Here is a 17878-nt window from a genome sequence, read left to right on the forward strand (position 1 = left end):
TAAGAACAGAATAGGGTGACTGAACTAATTACATGCACGTTGTTGAACTGGTGTTGGGTCTATTCGGCGTGCCCGACTCCTGGGTTTGCTGCCTGACCCTGGTGCTGACCTGCATCCCCACTGGCTTCTGGGACTTGAATGCCTCGCCTGTTTCAAGACCCTTCTGTGCTCTCCCTTTTCCTGTTCAGCTTTCCCTGTGACCAAAATGTCTCACCCGCACCTTGTCTTGTTGGTCGTGACTGCTAAAACTTTCCTCTCACCACGGCTTCCCAGGTTTCGCCCTCTAAACCATGCTACAGCTAAACAAGGGTACCCCCAAAACACTGAGCTATTAAAATGTGCGAGTCCTCTAGGGAGAGGTTGCAGATGAGAGAAACTGTCAAATTGAGGGAGAGACTGCAGTGCAGCAGTGAAATGGTTTCAGCTAATCCACTGTGAAGTCTCTTAATTGTGCCTTTAATAGAACTTGAAGGATCTCAAGGCATTCAGGTTTGAGACAACTGATACATTGAAAATTAGTCTAATTCTACCCTGTCATATCGCAGGAGACATGTCTGTGCCGGCGAAGAGGCTTGTTATGCTTCTTTAACATTTAAGCTACTGCTGAGCATGGGATCTGAGCCACCCAGAGCTGGTTTAGGTGTGCGGCATTGTTTAGTGACTACTCCCACTAAACATCCTCCCAAATTTAAGATGAAAACAAAGCTTATTGATTTTTTTTTCTTTTTTTTTTTTGCCTTTTTTCCTTTCTTTCTTTCTCCACTGCAGCCTTTGGCGTTCTGCTGTGGGAAATTGCAACCTATGGTATGTCCCCTTACCCTGGGATTGACCTGTCTCAAGTCTATGAGCTGTTGGAGAAAGACTACCGTATGGAGCGCCCTGAAGGCTGTCCTGAGAAAGTCTATGAGCTCATGAGAGCATGTAAGTGTTCCTCAGCCCTGCAAATCCTGCTTTTTAGCTCTGCAGAGGTGCGGGATCAGGCCACATGCAGTAAGACGTGAGAAACTGCCTGCCAGTTCCAGTGAAGGTGCAATGTTGTGTAGAAGTGTTTGGTTAAAACAGCTTTCCCCAGAGGATGAACATGCTCTGAAACCCGCCGTTCTTCTCTACTGGGAGCACAGAAGCCTTTGGGAGAGATTTGTTGTTCAGCTCAATGTTTTCTTTGTCTCCTTTTTCCTGACAATTTAAAGAAAAGCTTGTGCTTTAAGGATGAAGCAGGAGCATCATTAGGCTTCTTAAGGGACCCACTGTTCGTCTTCCACTGTGGCCTTTTCGTACGTGACTTAGTGTGATACATTTGGGGTTTTTTCCAGCATTACTTTGGCTCAGTGCTGGTTGCAGATTCCTTCAAAGCACCCTTCAAAGGAGGTTTCCATGCCGTTATTTTATCTCGCCCATTTTACAAAAAAGGGACTGCAATAGCTCGCTCTTCCTGGCGCGGTGTGCTGAATGTCTGATGCTGGCAGGAAGTTTTGAGTGGTGTCATTTTTTTCCAGGCTGGCAGTGGAGCCCTTCCGATAGACCCTCCTTTGCAGAGATCCATCAGGCCTTTGAAACGATGTTTCAGGAATCCAGCATATCAGATGGTAGGTCTGGGTCCCTCTTGGACCAGCAGTTCCAGGGATGGGAAAAGGGCCAACTGCATCGTTAACTCTGCACGTTGTTCACAGGCTGCTTTGCAGTGAAACTCGGTCCTGGGTTGTACTGCCTGCTATGAATGGCGTAGAAAGCAGAAGCACGTTTACTTGCAGGGTTTTTCTCTGGGCATGTGTCCGATTTTAAAGGGCCAAATAGCTGAACAACCTCAAGGAACCTCTACTTTGTGTCGTTTGCTTTTCTTTTGTGCTGTTAACTCTGAACAGTGCAATAGTGGGTTTTTTTATCTTGTGTTGATTGTAGTGATTGTCTTTCTTCTGTGCATTGCAGAGGTGGAGAAGGAATTGGGAAAGAAGGGCATGAGGAGTGTAGTGAGCAATTTCCTCCAGGCCCCGGAGTTACCAACCAAAACACGAACGTCAAGGAGAGCTGCTGAAAGCAAAGATGCCAATGAGGGCTTGGAGACTGCACATGCTCGAGGCCAGGGGGAATGTGGTAGGTTTTAATTAAAGTCATTATTCCTTCAGGAAATACAAAATGCACGTCCAGCTCCAGGTCTTCACCTAGGAAAAGCTGTGTCTAATAACAGGTGCCATCTTTCTGTACCAGTGCTGCGTTTCTGGGTGACAGGCTGCTGAGTTTGCTTTCCTGGGTTCAGAACTCCTTTTATTATTTTTGCAAAGGTAGGTTGTTAATCTTGGGACCAGATACACACAGCAGCTGGGAGTGTGAATCCTTAACTGGCTGAGGGATTGGCATTATACCTGCCGTTGCTTAGAGAGGCCCTAGGAGTTCTTTTAACTTAATGGCTGTTGCCTGCAGCTCCCTACAGACCAGAGCCTGAGCACGGAGCTCTCTGATCATATCCTCTTCCCATTCCCTAGTAGGAGCTATCATTGGGATCTCCCACTGCATCTGAGTGCTGGGTAATCTGCTGTGTTCAAGCCACTTTACACTACCACACTGCATAATTTAAAGCAGGACGATTGCTCAGGTTTAGCAAGCCCCATAAGGGAGGTTTCTTCACTGTTGCATCCTACCAGATTTGTGCTTGGAGCACTGAAGAGTATTACTTTTGGCAGGTACCAAATATAATTTCAGCAAGGGACAAAGAGGTATTTACAAAATCTTTCATGAAATTAAATGTTTCTTCAGGAACTTACCTTCCATTCTGAGGTAATAAAAGCAGTGGTAAAATGCTGAATGTGTACAGTAGGTCTGTATCTAGCTCATTTGAAAAATAAGAAGGTAAAACAAAATACAGTGGGGTTTTTTCCAGCTCCTGTTGAGGCTGCCTTCTCTGACCATTCACGTGACTGACCTTTTTTGTGTAATGTCGAATTCACCTAGTAGTACATGTTTCAGTAGCAGATGTACATCTAGGCAAAAAGGGGATGTAAAATATTGGGAAAAGGAAGGACCAGTGACTCAGAAAGGAAGATTTTTTTTTTACCATATGTAGGAAATATAATTGCCTAGTCTTACAATCTTTGAAGTAAAATAACTTCATTTAAATACTTAAGGGCTTTGAGAGATTCGAGTGCATCAGGAATAACGTGATTTTAGCATTAGGCTGGGAATCATTTCACTCTTCATTGTGAAAGAAAATATTTTACATTAAAGTATTATTGCAGTTTCCCCTTTAATTGTCAGTGTTTCCATAGCAAGTCCAGCGGCTGGAAGCTGATCCTTGGTGCAAGCTGCTAGTTTTGTCTCGATCTCTGCAGCTCCACCGTGTCTAGACACGGTAAGGCCGTGGCCTCCCAAAGTGCTGCGAGAGCTCTTCTGGTTCTCAGTGTCCCCGTAACTTGTTGTGAGGGAATGGTTTAACTGCACGTGCTCCTGTGGAAGCGTGCTGTCTTCTCAACGGACACCATTATTTTTCTTCAAATTCTCTCCCCGCAACCAAAATCCCTTCCTCAACCAAAATCCTACCCATAGCATGTTGATCACCACTGTGTGACTAAAAAGCATCCTTCTTTTCCCCTGTGACTCTGCTTCATCTCCCTTCTTACTGCCTAGTCAAGCTGTAAATGTATATGCTGCCCTGAAGGCATTCCTCCTTTGAATTAGAATGCCATCCGAGTGCCTGGCCTGGGAATGAGACCCCCTGTCAGTCAAATACAGAGACCTTCAGGACTCTGTATAAATTTATTATAAACCACTATTCGTTTTTAAATACCTCTTGTAAGTAGAGAAAGAGTCACCCCATCATTTCCTTCTGGAGCAATGCTGCTGAAGGGGGCTGTTAACGACCACTTTCCTGGGTTATTGTACAAAGCTGGTCATCTTCACGGTGGTGTGACCTGAAGTGTTCAGCTGTCAAAGGGCATCTTGATTTCTGCTGGTGAAAAACAAAGGGTGACATCAGGAAAGGGGGTTAGGAGTAAGAACCTAAATGAACAAGGAGACTGGGAGGTGGGTCACAGAAATGTCTTACTAATTCAAAGGGTCACCTATTCAAAAGGCAGCAACAGCACAGGGACTAAAGCAAAGGCCTCGTAATATTTGTCTTCCTCACAGTGTGAAGTTTAGACAGGTCTCCAGATGTGAGGGTGGGAATCTGAACATAAACATTTTGTGTTTGTATGTCGCTGTTTAAATCGGAAGCCTACAGGGAAAGTAGTTTGGCAGCTGAGTCCTGCAGAGGCCACTTCAGAAATGAATGTATGTAGGATTAGGGACCGCCATCAGTCCAGGCTTGAGTGTGGCTGCACTTACTTGCTTTACTTCTGGTCTGAAGTCATCTCTCTTTGCAGAACCTGCACCTTTTGGAGGTGCTACAGTGGTTTGATCCTGGAAGAGAACTGATTATTCTGGCTGTTGAAGCAACGCTCAGTAAACTCTTTTCTTTCCCTTGCAGACCCTCTGGATCATGAACCTGCTATTTCTCCCTTGCTCCCACGGAAGGAGAGGGTGGCCCTGGAGAGCAGTTTGAATGAAGACGAGAGGCTCCTTCCGAAGGACAAAAAGCACAACCTCTTCAGTGCCCTTATCAAGAAGAAGAAGAAGACTGCCCCTACCCCTCCAAAACGGAGCAGTTCCTTCAGAGAGATGGACGGCCACGCGGACCGCAGGGCGGGTGGGGAGGAGGAGTGCAGGGAGGCCGGCAACGGCGCTTTCATTGCACCCCCCGCAGAGGCGGCTGACCCCCCCTCCAAGTTTCAGAGCCCAGGCAACGGGGCTGGTGTCACCAACGGGGTTGTCGCTGGGAACTCTGGGTTTTTATCTCCCCATTTACGGAAGAAGTCCAGCACGATGAGCAGCAGTCGAGGGGTGGCTTGTGAAGAGGAGAGTAGTTCCAACTCCAGCAAGCGTTTCTTAAGGTCCTGCTCAGCCTCCTGTGTGCCCCATGGAGCAAAGGACACGGAATGGAAATCTGTGACTCTGCCTCGGGATTTGCAGTCCACGGGCCGCCAGTTTGATTCCTCCACTTTCGGGGGGCACAAAAGCGAAAAGCCAGCACTGCCTCGGAAGCGGGCAAACGAGGCCAAGACTGACATGGCGGTCAGGGGAACAGTGACCCCTCCTCCACGGCTGCTTAAGAAAAATGAAGAGACCGCTGATGATGTGTTCAAAGATGCAGAGTCGAGCCCCGGCTCCAGCCCTCCCACTCTGACGCCAAAACTTGGCCGTAGGCAACCCGCTGCCCCTCCTTCCTCCAGCGTGCTCCACAAGGATGACGGAGTCAAATCCAGTGCCTTAGGTACCACTGTGACGATGGACCAAGGTTCTGCTGCCAAACCCAACCCTGCCGGCTTCGTGGGTGCCAGCAAGGCTTCCTCTGAGGAGCCGCGACTGAGGAGGCTCAAGCAGACGTCGGAGTCGGCCGGGAAGGACAAAGGGAAGTTATCGAAGCTGAAACCGGCCCCTCCGCTTCCCCTCTCTTCCTCCGCCGTCGGCAAGCCTGGGAAGGTTTCTCACAGTCCCAGCCACGAAGCAGCAGCAGATGTGGTGTCTGGGCCGAAATCCAAACAGTTGACTCAGGTTGGAGAGGCTGCAGGCAGTGATGCTGTCAAGCCAAACCAGTCAGGGGAAGGTGTGAAAAAGCTGGGGATCCCCTCTGTACCAAAGCCACAGTCCTCTACAAAGCTGCTGCTGAGCACAGCAACCCCAGCTGCCTCTTCCTCATCCGTACCCTCCGCCCCAGGCGGGGACCAGCCGTCGTCTACAGCCTTCATCCCTCTCATATCCACCAGGGTCTCGCTGCGGAAGACCCGGCAGCCCCCAGAGAGGATTGCCAGCGGCACCATCACTAAAGGGGTGGTGTTGGAGAGCACTGAGGCTCTACGGATCGCCATCAGCAAGAACTCTGAACAAATGGCAAGCCACAGCGCTGTCTTGGAGGCTGGCAAGAACCTCTACACCTTCTGCGTGAGCTACGTGGACTCTATTCAGCAGATGAGGAACAAATTTGCCTTTCGGGAGGCCATCAATAAGCTGGAGAATAACCTACGGGAGCTTCAGATCTGCCCAGCCACAGCTGGCAGCGGTCCTGCAGCCACCCAGGACTTTAGCAAACTTCTCAGTTCGGTGAAAGAAATCAGCGACATTGTTCAGAGGTAGCAGAAGCCAGGTTAAAAATAAAGAAATAACTAAATAAATACATCCCAATGGGCCAAAGCCAACTGTGGAGACAGTAACGTGTGTGGACTGACAAAGGACCGGGGCATTCCGATTAGGGCTGTGCAAAAGACACGTGCTATGAATGGATGCCCCAGCTCCAAAGGGCAGGGCTGTGTTCAAGAGGCGCTTTCCACCCTCTTAGCTCAGATTCCCTGTGTTTCATATACTCGTAATCGTCTTATCTGTGGAGTTCTTGCCTTGTGGACTACAAGTCTAAATGCTGATGTCACACCATGCCTTTTTATTAATATTTTAATTGCTCTGGACAGACCGTTAAGACTGAAGCCAGACTGATGGACACTGAGATGCCATCCTCCTCAGGAGGACTTTCTACTGCATTTTCGTCCCCTCCCCTCTGTCCCACTGTACGCAAGGATGAGTGTTTGCATAGCAATATACCCACTGCGTTTCTTGGGGGAGTTGCAGCACATGTCCCGGGCCGGAATCTGACATTGACCCGACATTAATGCGACAGCTTTGGCACTTGGGAGGGAAGGGGGGAAAATTGTTCATGTAAGGTTTTGGGGTTTTTTAATGACAGAGTGCTACAAGTGATGTTTGCCCAAATTCTTCCTACGATTCCACCTGCTGCCCTTCGTTTCTGTGTTTTCAGTAATTTCTTAATGTCGTTGAGCCCCAGTGAATCGCTTGGGTTCAGAGTGTTGCAGACAGCGCCCGCTAACGTCGTGGCACGGGAGCCTGCTTGCAGATCTCCCTTGGGTAGCGAAAAAGGGCTGGAGAAGGTCTGAAGAAGGGTGGGCTGTCACGCTCTCGTGATATCTGACACTAACCGGGCCGGCCTTGGGGGTGGAGGGCTGCAGAGGTCGGGGAGCAGTGGGCTGGTGCTGAGCAAGGCATCGCTCCCTGAAAGACGGGGGGCTTGCAGCAGGGGGAGGTACCTTGGGATGAGTTCAGAGATGCTGCTGTGCCTCCAGCAGCTGTTTCAGCGGAGCTTGCCCATCACGGATGGGCGAGAACTGCTGTTCCTCTAGTTGAATTTCCAGCTTTTTGTTCTCTGAGTGGAGATGGGACCTGGCTCCTGCCCTCCCGTAGAGACCTGTGCTTTGAGGGGCTGCGGTGCCTCCCTGTCCGTGCCAGTGCGAACTCCCCGCGAAGAGGCTGGGTGCCAGTGCTTCGGGGTTAAAACCATCGCTGCCTTCGTGCTGCTGTGGTTCCACCCAGCATCAGACAAGGGTCTGTGAAGACTGCAGACACTTCTCTTGGGTGCATCTCCCGAGGAAACTGCCACAAAACGCTGACAGCAGGACTCCTGGGCTTCCTTTCCAAGGTCCTGTGACCTTCCCGACTAACGCAACGTGACTGGGGACTAACTGTGACTTGTGACGATAGTGAAAGAACAAGGTTTAGGGCTATTAACAGTGCAATTTAACTCCTCTTAACAGTTCCAAACAAGAGAAAAAAGCATTTTCCATGTCCTGTTCCCCTGTAACTCTCGTGACCCCTCTTGTGTATCTTAAACACTAATTGCCTTCAATTGTATTTTATTCTGTTCTCTTTGGAACTGTTTGTTTTGTATATGATTTCTAGTAGTTCACTTGTGTGTGTTCACACCACTTCTCGCCCTCACAGCCATGACTTAACACATGACAAATGTTCAAAAGGAAATACACACTTCTGCCACAGGCTGCCTTTAAAAATGTAAGGAAAAAAAAAACCAAACCCAACCACCCAACCCTTGGACTGTCTCTTTCCTGGAGGTACTGTTTTTACTTTGATAACATATTGTGCCACTATATTATACATTTGTATCTCGTTATTACACACTTTTGTAGACTTGTCTTTTTTACGGTGTGTAAATAGCTCTGTCCTTCATCTCTGTGATACTTAAGGGGGTTGTTTCCCCTTTCATTTGGTCCAGTACAGATTGTTTCTGTACACGACTTTGAATTCTTCCTTCTCTCTTTCTCTACTTTTCTTTTTTTTTTTGATTTATTTTTTATTCCAGTCTCTCTTGTGTAGTATATTTAAAAATAAATCAATGTTGAGGAAAACCTGTGTTTGTCTGTAAGCAAGGCTTTTCAGGCCCGGTTACCTCCCCTTAGACTCCACGTCTGAAAAGAGGGGTTCCCTGTTTGGGCGGTTCACCAGGGCCCCTCGGCACAGTGGGCTGGTCAGAGCCAGGCAGCAGCACCTTTCCCCGTCCTTTTGATCTGGCGCCGAAGAGTCAGGAGAGGAAAAAGATGCGCAGTATAAAGACTGTGCCATCACTTCTTTTGAAGCAAGGACTTTGCTGTTGTCTTCAATGAGATTTAAATCAGAGATTTGGCTTTAAACTTTTCTTCCTTTTAATTGTTTGTATTCTGTAATTCAGCTGCTGTTGTTTTTTAACTCCTCCTCTGCTGAGAAATGGCCTGTGAGTTCCTCTCTTCAGGCAGTTCTGGCTGCTCCCTCCCTCCTTTCTGTTGTCCATCCTTATTTTCTGTTTCCAGACCACCTTCAGCTTTTCCAGCAATTCTTGAGGGAGGGACGTGTCCAGGTACTAAGCAGCCTCTAAAATGAGATGTTGCCTTGACTGATGAAGATGCTAAAGCCTAAGAAAGGGTGAGACGGAAACGAGGGCAGGTGACAGCGCGTGGTGTGCCCGAGGTCCCGCCAGTGGGGTTTTAGGGTTGTAACCCAGCTCAGCCGGATTCTAATCCCCTCGACAAGACCCTGATGAAATCTGTTGGTCCCAGCGCGGGACACGGCTCGCTCGTGGGCCACAGGAACAAGGCTCGTGGGAAACCTTGGCTTGCTGTGGCAGCGATTCCGTTGGCCTGAAGAGGGTGAAAAGAGGAGCAGGAGGATGCTGTTGGCAAGTGTAGATGCAGTTAGTGGCCTGCGCTTGGAAAGGCTCAGGCTGCTTTTCAGCGAAAAAGTAGGGATCCTGGTTCTGTGACCATGGCTCTTGGCAAAAATCAGTGTCTGGGTTGCTCTTTGTATACGTCTCTGGCTTAAAGACTCGGATGGGATGAATAGCTGTGGGCTGAGGGAAGATGGGGAAGCTGGACCTGCCTCTAAATACAATTGCTCCTGGTGATCTCCGTCTCTGCTTGCTTAGGGACCAGTCCGTGGTGTCGTGGGAAGGCAGAGGCTGGTTGACCTGGCTGGGGAAAGCCCTGGGATCTGTGGTGCTGGGAGTGAGAGCGAGGGGATTAAAGGCTAAATTTATCTGAGTACAGTAGGAGTTGATTTAACAGATCGATGCATTTAACAGTTTGATTGCTCCAATTTTCAAGGCTATTGAGCTTGAAAGTGAGAGTGCTCTGGGGGAAAAAGAGCTGTGTTTGTGTTTCTGTTTTGGTTTGTGTGTCTTTGAAATTACAATGTTCACTCTTTTAAGTCGTCTTTTTATGTCATCCTGCCTTTTGTTGAGAAGTTGCTTGTCACGAGATGTAAAATGTGGTCAGTGTTCAACTCTCACTCTTTCTCAAAAAAAAAAAAAAAAAAAAGTTATTCAAGGTAGGCTGGTGCGGCAGCCTGTCTTGTAGAGATGCTGCTGGACCAGCGGCGCTCTTGGGTGTGCGGGAGCTGCCTGCCCCTGGGGACGATAGGGGACAAGTGACAGCCTCCTCCTTGTTTGACGTTCATCTTTTCACGATGGAAAAGAGAGGAAAATACGCCTGAGCTCTGTGTCACCTCTGAAGAGCAGCGTTTGTGGCATCACGTGCGCACCTAAAAGCGGGCTGGCAGCAGAGTGGGACGGGCTCCTGGTCCGAGGGTGAGCCCTGGCTTGGGCGGGTTGCTGGGAATGATGCTCCTGGATCAGCCTGCTTCTCCGGTCGGCCCTGATGCCTTGGCAGTGGCGTTGGTGCCCCTAAAGCCGTGGGGTTAGGGACAGCCCTGCAAGTCATTTGACTGTTGAGGCTGGGCTCGAAACTGTCCTCCCTGGGAGTGGAGTGTTTTTTCAATGGTAGATCCAGCTCAGCAGAAAGTTTACCTGCAAACCAGGCTACGCTGAGCTGTTTTCCCAGCAATCACCCCCCTGTTGAAGGTTGTGTGTTTGTCCTAACATCCAGTGTGCTGATAGAAATCCTACCTGTGCTCCTGAAGCTGCAGTGCTGAATGACCCGGTTATGATGCATTAGCCTCTTCGTGAGTCCCTTGGACCCGATTCAATCGAGCTCTTTCTCTACAGAGGCTCCACTTGTGTTTCTGAGATGTGCTGCAGCCGTTGTGCATGTTTGCAGTGCTGCAAGTCTGCCCGGGATGGAGGAAAGGCGAGGAGCAGCCTGCTGGAATGGAGAGATGAGCGGAGACAGGACCGGGGCAAGGACGAGGGTTGTGCCCTGGTCAGGGAAGGATAACGGGGCGTTTTATAGAGGGTCCCAGCAGTGGTGGTGATGGCAGCAGGTGTCTGCAGTGGTCCTTGCTGCCTGGGTCCCCCTGGCCATGTGTAGAAGAACCCAATGCCTGTTTGGTGCCATCCCTTTGCGGGTTGGCTTGCACGGCAGGCGGTGGTGCCGGTGCTCCAGGCGAGTTGTCCTGCCTTGTCCACACCTGCCGTGCCGTGCCGCGATGAATCCGGCTCCTTACGGTTTGGTGGGTGGGTGGGCTCCTGTGAGCTCTCCAGCTCTCGAAGGTGTTGGGGGGTCTGGGTGTCCCCCTGGGAGCTGCCCCACAAAGGGACCCAGGAGGGGAGGAGTTGGGAAAGAGCGTAGGCTCCCATGGGAGCTGGACAGGAGGCACCACGTCCAGCACACAGGGATGGGCTTTCCAGCCTCCCGGGAGTTGCTCCTGGTTTGTTCCCCGCTCCTTCATCCCAGACAACACCCCCAAACTCCAGGCAGTTACTTGCCGCTCACTTTTGCCTCCTCCTCCCCCCCAGCCTCACTCACCAAGGAGCAATAACAAAGACCCCGGAGCGCTGCCTTTTCCCGAGCGCACCAGCCATCCTCATGCGTGCCCGGGGTGCTCCGCGGGTGCCGCAGCCTCTCGCCTGCCCCACGTCGTGGCCTGCCAGGAGCCCCTTTCCTCCCAGCGGGCGAGGAGGGTGATGGCACCGGCCCTGTGGCACGGAGCTGCCCATCAAGGAGCCCCCCAGGCGCACGGGCTGAGCCCAGCTCCATCCCACCCACCAGGTAAGCGCTGGCTTTTACTTTTAAGTTCTACAGAGGGTTACTGCGCTTCAATCAAAGCCTCATTATATGTGGGGGTTTTATCATGCTGCTCTGACTCCGTTCCTCTCCTGGACCTGAGAGCAGGAGCCCGGGCATCCCCCCCGCCCCAATATCGCTCAGCAGGTTTCCTTTCCCTTCCCGCAGCAGATGGTGCTACTTTTCCCTGCAACCATCCATCACGGCAAAGCCCTCACTGACCCAGCGTTGCTCCAAAACTCTTTCCCCTTCATCCCTCCCATCCCTCCCCCTGACTCCAGCGCAGGGTAAAATTGATCAGTGCATATTTATTGATGGTTTGTACACTCAAAAAAAGGAGAAAGAGGGGGGGAAAAAAAAAAGAGACGTTGCCATAGAAATATCGATAAAGCTCCCGTCTTTGCTGCGTGATGCGAGCGCTGCGCCTGCGTCCCCCGAACCGGCGGCCTTTGGGGTGGGAGTTGAGAGGGATCAGAGGTGGGTTAGGGGCTGCCTGGGGTTGGGGGGGGGGGCTGCATTGGGGCTCAGCCACCCCGAGTGCCACTGGGTTGGTTGGTTGCTGCCGTGGTCCCTGCGGTGCGAGCTGGTTACCGCAGCAGAGGGGCAGGGGAAGGAAGATGCTCTTCCCCTCCTTCGCCCTTGCAGCCGGCGCCGTCCTTGTGCGAGGGTCAAATCTTGGCATCACCCTTATCCCTGCAAATCCAGAGTCCCTCCCGTTCCGTGGGGCTGTGACCCGCACGTAGCACCCTGGACGAGCCTGCTCCTGTGCCTCCATCGCTCCTCCCTAGACCTGCCACCCCACAGCTGGTGTTTTCTTGTGGGTTCCAGCTCTCCTCCATTCAGCCTTCGCTTACGCACCACTCCTGCTGCGAGAACAACTCGTGCCGGGCCCAGCAGCGCCGTGTTAAGTGGTCTGTCTGCTTGATGGATATTGCAATGCACCTCTTGGAGCCTGATTTCCAACCCCCCCGGCCCCAACCAAGTCCTGCCGTGGTCTTTGATTTTGAGAGTGCAATTTAGCGCTTGCAAATCATTGCCCTGCTTCGTTTTTGTGCCTCCAATGAAATATTAGCAGTCGTTAGGTGTCTAACTTGCTGCTAGTGCCTGCAAACCAGGTAGTTAGACCTCAGATTACTAATATCTCTGCCTGCAGCAGCAGGCGCAAAAGCGAATGTCGTTGTCGACATTGGCAGAGCAGAACCTGCCCAAAGGTGGAGAAGGCAGTTGCTGAAGAGCGAGGCTTGCCCTTCCCAGCCGTGGCTGTGCTGGCTTTTGGGGCTAGTGATTCCCTAAGCTGCACCATTGGCAGTGGAGAGGACTGGGGAGCAGGAAAGACACCGAGCACCCGTTGGTGGCCCCGGGTGGGTGCAGGGGTCCTTGTTTCAGCCCCTTTGCACCCAAGTTTCTGCAGTGGCTACAGCTGGGAATAGGTGGTGATGAGGCCAGGAGGGCGTTAGGAAGGGCCAGGCTTTCAGGCAAGTGCCAGGGTGATGGGACAAGGATGCTGAAGGTCGGTCGTCACCATCTCGCCCTGGTGAGGACTCTGACAGCACCTGAGGGTGGTTCTCGGGGCCGTGAGACTGCAGCAGGACTGGTGATGACAGGGTAGGTTTCCGTGCTCACACCAGGGATTTTTAAGGACAAGATTTTCTCGAACCCCGCTGCTCTGGGCTGGTTTGCATGCAGGAGCTGGCTCTTGTAAGTGGCATCTTGACACTAAGCAGAATTTGCTGCCGGAGGGACTTTTCCTTAATAGGCAGGAAAGCAGCAACTCTGAGAGCTCTGAGGGACCTGCTCCTCCTCGACAGCCCTGCCCTGTCCCCAGGGAACTGTCACCACCCGGACTATCCCGCTGTAACCCTTCAGCCCACCTACCTCCAGCCTCAACGCCTGGCCCCGCCAGCTCTGCCTGTCCTGGTGTGGCATCCCCGCTCTCTGCCTGCACTCTGGCACTGGCCACCCAGCACAGGGCCGTTTCCCTGTGCCCCAGCAAAGGCTGCGTGTCACCGGGGTAGGGACACAGTGGCTTCTTTTTAAGGCACTCTCCTCCTCTTCCATTGCACCGGCTGGGAACGGGGACGTGAGATCTGGAGCAGGGCTGCAAGTGGAGCAAACGTGGTGTCCCCCCTCCCCAAGGCAACCTAGCAGCAAAAAAAAAAAAAAAACCCAAATACCCTTTTGTCCGAGCAAACCTAGGTGAGATGGAAGAGAAGGACTGGACGGGGTGACCCGCTGGAGGTGAGGGGTCGAGTCTGAGTCCTCATCTCCCAAAGCGGAAGGTGAAGCCCCCTTTTTTCCTGTTGTAGCCATTGAGCTCCTCGGCCAGGTTGCCCAGCGTGCCGCTGCGCTTCTCCCCTCCTGCTGGCAGCAGCTCGGAGCCCCCCTGCCTGCCCAGCCGCTGCCCAGCTCCCTCCTGGCCGTAGCCCTGCAGCTCCCGGGCGATGCCCAGCAACGTGCTCAGCTCCTCGCTTCGCCTCCGCTTCGCTCCTGCCCTCCAGCCGGCACCCCAGTCCTCAGCCGCCGCCGCTTGCCAGCTGGGCTTGAGCAGGGTCCCTTCCCCGGGGTCTCCCAGCTCCTGCCGCTCGCTGGGAGGGAAGCAGGCCCCCAGGCTCAGGAGGAAGAGGCAGGACAGCGAGTAGGGTGCTCTCATCTGGGGGAAGCACAGGAAGGGAAAGACGCATCAGTAAACCACCGAGCATCCTCGGGCAGGGGCTAAAGCAGCAACCAGCAGCTAGCACGCACTCCCCACCCCTGCTGCAGCACCCACAAACCGGCCCTGCCGCCCCTACAGTCTGTGAGAAAACCTCTCCAGCACCCACCACTCCTCCTGCAGCCTCCGTGCCAGCACCCAGCTGGGGTGTGGGGGCGTCTGAGCTCGCTCTGCCTCTCCCCTGCCCCCTTCAGACCTGCTCCCCTTCATCTTTAGCGACTCTGTGCTCAAAATTACATCCTTGCAGCTACTCCCCTGGTTCCCAGCCAAGAGCAGGGCTCTGCTTGGATGGGGCTGGCTGAGTGGGCTATTAGCCGGGCAGGCTGATGGGCTCCAGAGCCGCCGGCTCCTCTTAGAAGCACTGCGGGGAGGACTGAAGTGCATTCACCTGAGCCGGCCTTGTCTTCCCAGTGCGCAGGTCCCACCTGCAGTGCCGGGCTAATGCGAGTGCGGAGGAAGGTGCTCGACATCCTTCTGCTTTATGGGGCTCGGAGGTGCCCCGCCGGCAGCAGGGTCTGCTGAGCAGAGAGGGAGGGAGCGTGGTCCTGGGCTGCGTGCAGCAATGCCGCAGGCACCCGGGGTGACCTTGAGTGCTGGCAGGGCTGCTCTGCCTCCCCTTCCCCCTCCTGCAAAGGCTCAGAAAGGGGAAATGGATTTTTTTATTATTATTATTAGTTTTTGCTGGAGTTATTGCCTTCGAAGTCACTGCAGGTGACGGGGGCCAGGGGGTCTGCCCCGTGGTTGCAGGGTGCGGGGCTGCTGCGGGTGCTCCTCGCTCCTGCGCAGGACCCAGCTGAGCCCAAGCCCCTGCCCGCCCTCCCCAGCACCCCCCTGCCCGTGGGCTTTGCTTTGGGGTGCTCCCTGCCTCATTCCCACCTTGCCCCTGTCCTGCCCTCTCCCATTTCACACCCGGTGGCCCAGCGTGGAGCCACATCACCGGGTGAAGCCAGAGCAGGGAGCACCTTCCCAGCATCAGCAACCGGTGCTGCTGAGTCCCATCCTGGGAGCTGGGGGTGCCGGTGGGTGCCCAGCCCTGCCCGCTGCCCCAAGCTGCCTCCCACCAGCCTTCGCCTCCTCGCTGCCCGTCGAGGCAGGGTGCAAAGCCGGCGTGCGGGGAACGACGGACAGACAGACAGATGCCCACCAGCCACTCACCTCTCCGCCTCAGGTGATGCCCCAGCGCCGCCTGCCCTGGCCTGGCTCCGTGCTGCCCCGAGCCCGTGCCCAGACTGAGCTGGCCCGCCCGCTGCACCCGTCGTTAAATACCCACCGGCGCTAATTGCCATGTCACCCCTCGAGCGCGGGGCCGGCTCGCAGGGCTGTGGCTGCACAGAGCAGAGGCTGGGATTCTGGTGGGGAGGGGGCTGGAGGGGGGGGACACACACACACGACAGGGGCTGGCCGAGCCACCACAATGGGAGCGCGGCACCACCGCTAATTAACGCGCCTCCTTCGTTTGCCGCCTCGTTGGGAGGAGAGGCTGGGTGTACGCTGTGCTGGAGCTGGCCTTTAGTCACTGGCGGCTCGTGGGGATGCTGGTGGGAGGGAGGATCTTGTCTGGGGGCACGAATGTCCCCCACCCCCTTGGCGGGCGCCTGTTCATGTGCAGCTGTTGGGGGGCCCAGACGTGTGCAAGCGCGGTGGGTGCGCAGGCACCAGCGGAGACCCCTGCACCCCCAAACCTGCCCAGGGACAAGCGCAGGTTCTTCCCCCATCCTTGGCTGGTGCACGCAGCCACTGGTCCCCTTGGCGCGGGGACCTGCCACCCCGAGGTCCTGCAGTGCCTGGGTTTGGGCTGGAGCCCTGGGAAGCCTCTGCTGCCCCACCCCAGCCCCACTGGGTCTCCCCACCCCTCCCTGGCAGTTTCGCAGAGCGGTTTGGGCAGGCCAAGCCTGCGATGGGCCAGTTCCTGGGGCGGGGGGCTACGCCATGAGCGCAGCGTGGGGAAGGACCTGTCGCCTGCAACGCAGCAGGAGCTGCGGAAATCTGGTGCCCTCACCATGGCGGGTTCCTCCGGCGATGTCCCCGCACGGCTGCTGACACACCAGCTAACGATGAGTTCCTTTTATTAAGGAGTTTAGAAAGTCCACATGTACAGTGTTAGACACCACTCACACACGACCTAGACTTCACGGCACTGCGACACACCACGACCTGGCCCAGGGCTTCGCCGGGAAGGTGTATGGCCAGGTCCCGGACCCCCAGCCGCCCCTGCCCACCCCTCTCTGGGGAGGTGTCGCCACGGGCGGGTTTAGCCTAATCCGGGGCCGTGGAGCAATGCGTGCGCTCTTGGGAATAATCCTGGGAAATCCTGCGTCTCGGCATGGATTAAATACCTCTCGCGCAAGTCAAAACAAAGTCATTAGGGAGTCCTGGGTGACAGGGGCAGTTACACAAGGGCGTGCTACCGACAAACTGCACATACAATGTCCCTTCCCTGGCATGAAAAAACACTGGTGGTGGGGTCCAGGGAGGGGAAGAACCTTCCTGCCAGGGGCACACGGCTTCATGTGCCTTCTTGCCCTGAAGGCAAGTGCTAGAAAACCCAGCTACAGCTAATCCACTGAAATAAATTAATGAAAAGTGAGGATGGGCATTGTGCTCCCCACCTGCGTGGGGCCCGGCGGGGTGCAGGAAGCCCCTTGGAAGCTGCCGGGGGCTCCTGCTCTTCTGCTGGCTGGGAAATGCCACCCTGGAACTCCTCCAAATCCCATTGCTCGAGAAACCCAGCCTGGCTGGCTGCTCCGGGCAGGGACAGAGTGGGTAGAGCCGGTGCCTGCGCTCAGAGCTTGTCCTCACCCGAGGGCTCCGAAGAACGCCTCTGGCAGAGGGGGAAGCTGTGGTGATCCCCAGTGCATCATTTGTCCCCGTTTCCCTGGCAGGACAGAGAGATGGGGACCCCAGCAGGCATAAGGGCACGTCCAGCACAGGATCCGAGGTGGCGAAGGATTAAAAAGAGAGAAGCACACAGGGAAGTACAAATCTGCCGCAGCCGGGAAGATGAGCCTTTGATCTCCCCGTGCCTTAAGCCCCCATGGAAACGGGGACGGTGGGAGCTTTCCTCCCTCCTTGGGGCAGTCTGTCCATCCCACGGCGTTTCTTGGGGCCAGGGCCCGGCACGGGGGCTCTGCTCCTCGTTGCTGCTGTAGCATGGGCAGAAAATCACGTAAAGGGTGGTAGAGTCCTGGCTGTCCCTCTCCCCTCCCTGTTCCTACACAGCCTACACTCAGGCTTGGTTTTAATATTTTTTTTTTTTTTAGACAAAATCCCCCATGTGAGTCCTTCCAGGGAGCCAGAGGGAGAAGTCAGCCCCACACCCCGTGGCAGCTCCTCCTTGGGTCGGCTGGCACGAGGCATCGCCTGCCACCCAGTTATCAGGGCCCTGCAGATGCTAAGCCCCACTCAGGGCTTCTTTTTGCAAAACCTTAATGGGATTTGAAGAAATGAAAGGCTTTGAATATCTGCAGGTGCCGAGCCAGAGCGCGGCTCACCCTGGGTGAAAATGAACGTGGATCCCCAGGCCGGGAGTGAGCGGAGGGGGCTCGTGCAGGGGCACGCTATCCGAAGCCAAGGGTTTTGGGAAAGGTCACGGCTTTTGGATGGCAAAAGTCCGACGTGAATCCGAGCGGATCTGGTTGGGAAGGAGAAGCTGCAAAATGCAGGCAGAACCATGCCGGGAAGCGAGCCTTCCTCGCCTCCTCCTCCTCCTTGCTGTGCTCCCCGTTTCCCCAGCGCTGCCAAAAACAGCTTTGTGCCGTGCTCAGTTCTGGCTGTGCGTCCTTGCAGCACCACGCTGGCTTGCTTTGGGGTGTCCCAACCCGCTGGGAGGCTCCAGAAGCCAGGACAGGGA

General features: G+C 54.2%; 2 protein-coding genes across 3 annotated transcripts in view; one reads left to right on the top strand and one right to left on the bottom strand.

The window, feature by feature from the left end:
• Positions 1-6206, top strand: part of ABL1 (ABL proto-oncogene 1, non-receptor tyrosine kinase) — a 78438-nt gene extending 72232 nt beyond the window's left edge. For both annotated transcript variants that reach the window (XM_009950503.2, XM_009950504.2), the window contains exons 8-11: positions 769-921; positions 1497-1586; positions 1927-2091; positions 4460-6206. In XM_009950503.2, the coding sequence (XP_009948805.1) occupies positions 769-921; positions 1497-1586; positions 1927-2091; positions 4460-6162 (2111 nt within the window). In that variant the 3' untranslated portion in view covers positions 6163-6206. The remainder of the gene's footprint in view (positions 1-768; positions 922-1496; positions 1587-1926; positions 2092-4459) is intronic.
• A 7372-nt stretch (positions 6207-13578) lies between these two features.
• On the bottom strand, positions 13579-13968 carry QRFP (pyroglutamylated RFamide peptide). Its single transcript, XM_086475869.1, has one exon. The coding sequence runs from the start codon at positions 13966-13968 to the stop codon at positions 13579-13581; it is 390 nt and encodes a 129-aa protein (XP_086331995.1).
• Between the last annotated feature and the right edge of the window lie 3910 nt (positions 13969-17878).

Source organism: Leptosomus discolor, chromosome 19 (assembly GCF_034619465.1).
Source record: "Leptosomus discolor isolate bLepDis1 chromosome 19, bLepDis1.hap2, whole genome shotgun sequence".
Taxonomy (NCBI): domain Eukaryota; kingdom Metazoa; phylum Chordata; class Aves; order Leptosomiformes; family Leptosomidae; genus Leptosomus; species Leptosomus discolor.

Bases quoted from the DNA above. Each gene is read 5' to 3' on its own strand.
- QRFP (XM_086475869.1), bottom strand. From the start codon at position 13,968: ATGAGAGCACCCTACTCGCTGTCCTGCCTCTTCCTCCTGAGCCTGGGG.